General features: G+C 46.1%; 2 protein-coding genes across 4 annotated transcripts in view; one reads left to right on the plus strand and one right to left on the minus strand.

Annotated features, from left to right (window-relative positions):
• LOC119108105 (striatin-interacting protein 1-like) overlaps positions 1 to 3,339 on the minus strand; it is a 19,942-nt gene extending 16,603 nt beyond the window's left edge. The window contains 2 exon segments of the mRNA XM_037231682.1: positions 1,514 to 1,822; positions 3,238 to 3,339. Of these exon segments, the coding sequence (XP_037087577.1) occupies positions 1,514 to 1,645 (132 nt within the window). The 5' untranslated portion in view covers positions 1,646 to 1,822; positions 3,238 to 3,339.
• Positions 3,340 to 3,669: 330 nt separating this feature from the next.
• cbc (protein CLP1 homolog) lies at positions 3,670 to 6,690 on the plus strand. Of its 3 annotated transcripts, none has more exons than XM_037230487.1 (2): positions 3,670 to 3,941; positions 5,110 to 6,690. In XM_037230487.1, exon 2 carries the CDS (start codon positions 5,122 to 5,124, stop codon positions 6,409 to 6,411), a length of 1,290 nt encoding a protein of 429 aa, XP_037086382.1. In that variant the 5' UTR covers positions 3,670 to 3,941; positions 5,110 to 5,121; the 3' UTR covers positions 6,412 to 6,690. The 3 variants fall into 3 exon arrangements, with proteins under 3 accessions (XP_037086382.1, XP_037086381.1, XP_037086383.1); XM_037230486.1 differs by having other exon boundaries at positions 3,670 to 3,837; XM_037230488.1 differs by having other exon boundaries at positions 3,670 to 3,783.
• The last annotated feature ends 387 nt before the right edge of the window (positions 6,691 to 7,077 follow it).

Consider the following 7,077-nt stretch of genomic DNA (forward strand, 5'->3'; position numbering starts at 1 on the left):
TTTACACGTATTATTTATACACATTATTTACATATTTACATTATTACATATTTACATGTATTATGTGTTTACATTACACATATTATTACACATATTTATTAAATGCAACTGTGCAAGTTACAAAGTATGGAACTTATGTGAAATGTACTATGTGATGCACAACAAAGCTTGTATACAACAATCGATTGGCGGCATGTAGTTAGTATTGTCACCTTATCACCTTGAATGAATTCACCTGGTTCTTGAAGTTCACTTCAACTCGTCCCTCCAGCTCTCAAAATGCAAACCACTCAATCCAGGAAGTTCCCAGAAATTCAGAGAAGCCGGGGTTCTGTTCGACGGATTGCTTCGGTTCTACGCGCTTTTTGCCCAAACTGAGGCGGTACCCCTAGGGGGGGGGGGGGGGGGAGGAGGACAAGGAGGGGCAGTTGACTGCTTGGTATTTGCCAGGGAGACAAACCTGAAAAGCATGAAGCTATCTTGGCTTTTTGAAATTTTTCTACATCTCCAGCATGGGCAATGTTCCATACCACTATATTGGTTCGTGGGGTTCATATCGGGTTAAGAGAAAACAAAAACATATCAAATGACGGCTTGGAATTCGCTGCCTCTTGCTCCTCCTCTCACTCAGGATTGACTTATCAGCATTGAGCGGGGAATCGGCCAACCCAGGATCTAGGCCTCTGGGGCTTACCAAATTGGACAGGCAGGTCAAATGTCATGGTTTGAGGTCAAAGGGCACCAGATTAGCAGTCAACAAAATGTGCGTACAGAGGCCACTGAGGAGCCAGAAGTCTAGTAGTATGACTGTCAAGTGTGTATCCACATCCTTCACACCAAACTAGATTAATTTTGGAATGCTTCTCAAGGTCTCACATCCCCCTTCCAAATAAGCAGGAAACTAAACCATGGCTTTGTGGGCATGCCACCTATCAACTGCTGAATATAGAACAACAACAATATGTGAATGAACATAAGTGTCATACCAAAACCAACACAAAATCTTCTCCTGGCAGCTCATGCAACTTGATATTTAACAGCTTGATTGGTATTTTGCCACAAACTTTTGAAAAATCACAGAAATGTTCATCATCAGACCAACTTTAAAATAATCCCTGCTGGACCATTCCATGCCAGACCAACAGCTGAAAAATTGCTACAACCACACATGACGTAAAAAGTGTGTGTGGTATGCAATAACATCTCACCATAACATGCTACAACTGACCAGCAATGCATCATGGCACTTAATGTGCCTTGAAGATTGTCCAACAGCAGTATGATTTGCTTGATTATTTCTATTTCTATGGAAATTGTGCCTATGATAGGTCAAGCACAACTTGCCCTACCCACTCCAGTTTGTTCCTTGCACAACTGTCCCCATAGGACAACTGGTATGGCAAACACAGTCAAAGCCTGACCATTCTATTTAATTTCATATCTTAATCAAAATGCACGATTCCACACCACACCAGGCACCACTATCACTGGGCTCAATTGGCTCAACACTCACCTCCGAATCCTCCCGCTTCCTGATCATGATCTCACGTAGCTTGGGAAGCCCTCTCTTGCCAAGCTCTATGCCCCCTCCACCACTACCAGCACCCTCATTGCCATTGGTATCCATAATGTAATTCTGGGACATGAGTGGACTGTACCACACTTAAGTTGGTTAAGTTGATAGGTGCTGTGTCAGTTGGCCAAGACACACTTTGACCACATTTCTGGAATCAGTCAGAACCACTTTGGAGGTGGCAGTAAATGTGAAATACAACTGCCACCAATGAGTAGTTAATGGCACAGTAGCATGTCTTCATTTCACCTGAAAAGAGGCCAGAATGTCAGATATGAAATGACACTCACTGTTTAATTTGTCTCTCACTTACTGTCAAATTTAGCGGAATGTGCTGCGTTCCAGAAGGCATCAAATTATGTTTATAAGGACACCTACCAATAAAGACTTAAATGCTGCTTTCATAATTTGTAAAGCACAATCACTGAGCTCATTTTACAAAATACAATTTTGTGACCTCCATTTTTTGCTTCAGAAGATAAAAATTTATTTCTTGAAATTGTGCAAAGCACATCATGATCCTCATATAATATCAACAAACAAAGATAAAGTGCCCAAGGTTATCCACATACTAGATACCACTTTGTGCTCCAGAAACTGTATACAAACTAAGATGAGTTAATCATTATGACTGTTGCTCTCATGCACAATAAACACTACTACAAACAAATATGAAAACCTTAAAATTATTACTTGCACATCATAACTGATTGCTTGATACCTCCTATTGGCACAATGCAGAACAGCCAAATTTTTCAAATGGAAAAAATAACATTCACATCCCAGGGCAACTGTGTCATTGCATGGTAAGGCAGATGCAGTGCTTATCATCTTTGCAGTCTGGTCTGGCCAAACGGCAAAGGCAAAATGGTTCATTCAGGGCTTGCATACTAAATTTTGCTCACTCAGAACCTTCATCCATCCATGTCTGTCATCCATGTCATGTCATCGGCAACTTTTAGCAGCAAGTGTCTTTGACACCAGATTTGGTCTCTCTTGTAGTTAACAGCCAAGCCATTTTTGCCTTTTCCAAGTTAAATAAATACACATTTATTTCAATTGCACCACAGGATATTGTGGCCAACCAAATTATATGTATCATATCACAGCCAATATTCATTTTGGATTACCAAATAGCTATCCAACAATTGTGTATGGATCACAATGACTTTATGAAGTGAATACTGGAATCACTTTAAGATATCACTCAGGAACATTACAAGACAATGAGTCAGCATATAAAACAATCATACACTACAAGGAACAGTTAAGAGGCATTGCTGCATTAAGGCTGGTATATGTGTGAGCCAGACTAGCTTCAGGCTAGCTACACTAAATTCTGAAAACATGCTGCCTTGGAAACATTACTTCTTCAAGCAAAATTACATTTTTCCTTTAAATCACCAAACATTATAATTCCTTCAAACAATACAGCACTGAAATCTGCAGCATCCATGCAGTGCCTTAACTTAGCATCCTAGCATCTGAACTTAGCAGCTTAGCATCCATGTGGCAATTCACTCACATTTAAGATGGCCACGAGATCACATTTGTTTGCGCAGTTTTGTTACTGCCTTCACAGACCTAACCCTGCTTCGTTGCACACATACACCCACAAACATGCGCACACGGACTCCACGCCCACATGCAGCACTGACCGTTACCTTCGGGTGACGGTCTTTCCTGGAGGAGAAAGTATCGGTTCAGGGTTACCTAGCAATCCATCCTATCCACCCACCCCTTATCTTTTTATTTGACCAACCTATCCAGGCGCGTGACTTGATAAAACAGGGCGATAATCACCAAAATCAACATATCCAATGACGTCAAGTCCTGCCATCTCATCGCCGGGTTTGACACCCGTGGCAGAGCTTCATTGGCTACAATATAACAATATGCATAACTCAGATAGATTTTATGCAGAACTTATTCACGTACTGGAGGTATGGGTTGATGACGCTATTAAAGCGTCGATTAAACCACGATTAAAAAAATAGACAAACATCAATGACATCACGCAGTCTCATCTCCCCACCACTCGGTTTCTCATCAGCTTCTGCGCCACATTCAGTAATATTTGCTTACTTAGCCGCGAAGCTTTTAGCCGTGTGCCCGAAGCAGGCAGGCTGTTGTTTGTATTTTTGCAAGCAAGTTTTTGAGTTGATATACTATCCAGAGCTGCTAGTTGACTGGCCGAACTGATCTATTTGGTGAGAGTAAAGGCACGGTCACCTTCATTTACTGCGGGCTGGTGCGGGCGGCAGGTGGGTGACGTGGGTTGGTGGCTAGTGAATATATTCGTCGAACCGACTATATAAAGGAGTGTTCTTGAAGGACTTTGCTTTAGCGGAAGACTGCAGGCATAAAGGTATCCAACACTGCATGTAGTATATGTAGGAATCTGTTGAATCGAGGGATGCGTGGGGGAACTGATATTCACGTTGTAGGCCTCGCACTTCTTAAGGTGGTCGTAATCGAGTGAAAGTGTCAACCATATAATATTGGCATTAGTAGATGCACTGGGAGTTTTCATGAATACTAAAACTGCTTAATTTGTCATTAGAATGATAAGTTTAGAACCTTTATCACGCATGTAAGCTGTAGGTGTCTTAAACATTGGAAGGCTGTAAGCTAAATACATTTTTTTCCTTGTTATTTAAAATGGAAGCCTTGAAGCTTTCAGAGCTGTGAGGTTTTGTGCATGATTATGTGGAGGGAGAATCTTTTTTGAGTTACCATTGAAACATTGATTACCAGATGCCAGAATGATTCACAACCATTTTTGTGACATTATGTGGTCAGTCCCCTATACCTTGATACACTCAAGATAATGACTCCAGTACAATAGATATCAGCAAGACCCTTAGACCCCTAGCAGCAACTATTGCCATGTATGGTGCATTGCACCTGCTGCAAAATATTTTCATGTGCAATACAGCGGAGATGTAGTCATGTTAAACAAACATTTTGGTACAAAGTGACCACTGCTATTGGTGCACCCTTTATCCCCATTAAAAAACTGGCATTGTGACCCCACAGAGTATGTACCTCTTTCCCCTATTTGATGAAACATAACAATGCAGTCAGGATAGCTGTTCCAGTACAGCAGGTGATGACCAATTTAAATTTGATTCCTGCATCACCCTTCACTATTAATAGCAAGACACTGTCTGTTTGACTTAGGAATCACATCAGGTTAAGGGTGTCTAAGCAATGCATGTGTATGCTTAAATTTACTTAATTTTCAGTGACAGGATGTCAAATCTGTTAATGCTGGCATCTTATGACCAATATTGACAACTCATTGCCCCACATTACTAAGGGCCAGCAGCCCATGTGAGGTTTCCTTGTGTACCATTATGTTCCTATGGAATGAATGCAAGATGAGCATTGATTTGCCTCAAATCCAGAGACAGAGGTGCTCATCCACTAATGAACTGCTCTGGCTATGTAATGTGCATTGAATGCAGCATTCCTCAGCCCTGATTATTGCATAAGTGGTGTCAGTAGTAATTTGTGGTGTCCTTTGCCTACAGTATCCATCAACCATGGGCGACAAAAGTGGAAAGACAGCCCTGGAACCCATCCAGGAGTTCTCACTGGAATCTGACTCAGAGCTGAGATTTGAAGTACTGGAGCAGAACAAGAAAGCCAAGGTCACCCTGGAGCTGACAGCTGGTCTGGCTGAGATATTTGGCACAGAATTGGTGAAGAAAACAGTCTACACATTCCGCGCCGGAGCCAAGGTGGCCGTGTTCACGTGGCAAGGCGCACATGTTCGGCTACGCGGCCCCACTGACGTGGCATATGTAGCGAAGGAGACGCCGATGGTCATGTATCTGAACACACACGCGGCGCTGGAGCAGATGCGGCGGCGCGCTGAGAAGGAAAGTGGTCGCGGCCCCGTCTGTATGGTGGCCGGGCCGACCGACGTCGGCAAATCCACGCTTGCCACATTATTGGTCAACTACGCGGTGCGTGCCGGCCGCCGCCCACTTCTGGTCGACTTGGACGTGGGCCAGGGCGCCATCTCGGTGCCGGGCACCATAGGCGCCATGATGGTGGAGCGCGTGGCCGCCGTGGAGGAGGGCTTCACACAGACCTCGCCCATCGTGTACCACATGGGACACAAGAGCCCCGGCGACAACACAGCTTGCTACCGGCTACTGGCCAGCAAGCTGGCCGAGACCGTCAACAGCCGGATGCGTGCCAACCGACGCGCGGGCGCCAGCGGGTGCATCATCAACACCTGCGGCTGGGTCAAGGGCGGGGGATATAAGGCGCTGACGCACATCGCCGTGGCGTTCGAGGTGGATGTCGTGCTCGTGCTCGACCACGAGCGGCTCTACAATGAGCTGGTACGTGACATGCCGAACTTCGTGGAGGTCGTGTTCCTGCCCAAGAGCGGCGGCGTGTCGGAGCGAAACAAAATGCAGCGGATGGAAGCGCGCGACGCGCGCATCCGCAGCTACTTCTACGGCCAGTGCGGCGAGCTCTATCCGCACTCTTTCGATGTCAAGTTTTCCGACGTCAAGGTGTTCAAGATCGGCGCGCCCAAGATTCCCGAGTCGGCACTGCCGTTGGGTATGAAGATCGAGGACAACGACACCAAGATGGTTCCGGTAACACCAGGGCCGAATCTGCTTCACCACCTGCTGGCCGTCAGCTATGCGGAGTCGGTCGACGAGGACCTCATCACCACCAACATGGCCGGCGTAGTGTGCGTGACGGCCGTGGACACGGAGACCGAGACGCTGACGCTGCTCTCGCCACAGCCGCGCCCCTTGCCGCGCAGCGTGCTGCTCCTCTCAGAGGTTCAGTACATGGACACTCAGTAGCGGCCGGCACGCGGACGGCGGGCGCCATTGCATCCTGTCATCGGAGCCTCTGTGTTTGGTTGCTGTTCCTGGGTGATGCTCTGTGGGGGTTCGCCGACGACGTGCACTGAATGAAGCGGGGTTTAGGCTCCTGAGTGGTGTGTCGTGGAACAAATTGAGTTTGCGCCGTCATGTGAACGAGTCTGTCATTCACAAGTGCTCGGAGGCTGAAGTTCATCGATTTCTTCATGTGTCACGCGTGTGGTATTTCCAATACACGTGGTGAAAATATGTACAAATGAGGTTCGTTGTTTGAGACGGGATGCAGTATGAGCGAGCGGGGAACAGACATTCTTCGATGCACCAAACTGCTACATGCATTGTGACGCGTCCCACTCATGGATAGGTTACATGCCAGTTTCCAAGTCATTTCCTACTAGCAGCAGCGCGACGTCCCTGTTGCGGGGCTTTGCGTCCTTGCTATCCCGGATATAATACATCGCGTTTTGGATAACTTCAAATGACCGGCCACTGGCTGAGCAGCGCATGGTAAGAAACCGAGGTGAAGGTTGGACAGTAGCACGCGGGATGCCCCGTGGGGGGATATTTGTCGTATGACACCAGGTGACGTCCAGGTATGATCCCTTTATAACGGGGTAAAGCTGTTTGCGTCTACCACTGTCTGCG

Source organism: Pollicipes pollicipes, unplaced genomic scaffold (assembly GCF_011947565.3).
Source record: "Pollicipes pollicipes isolate AB1234 unplaced genomic scaffold, Ppol_2.1 Scaffold_6686;HRSCAF=7923_pilon_pilon_pilon, whole genome shotgun sequence".
Classification (NCBI taxonomy): domain Eukaryota; kingdom Metazoa; phylum Arthropoda; class Thecostraca; order Pollicipedomorpha; family Pollicipedidae; genus Pollicipes; species Pollicipes pollicipes.

Coding starts and splice junctions, on each gene's coding strand:
- cbc (XM_037230487.1), top strand. CDS start 5,122: ATGGGCGACAAAAGTGGAAAGACAGCCCTGGAACCCATCCAGGAGTTC.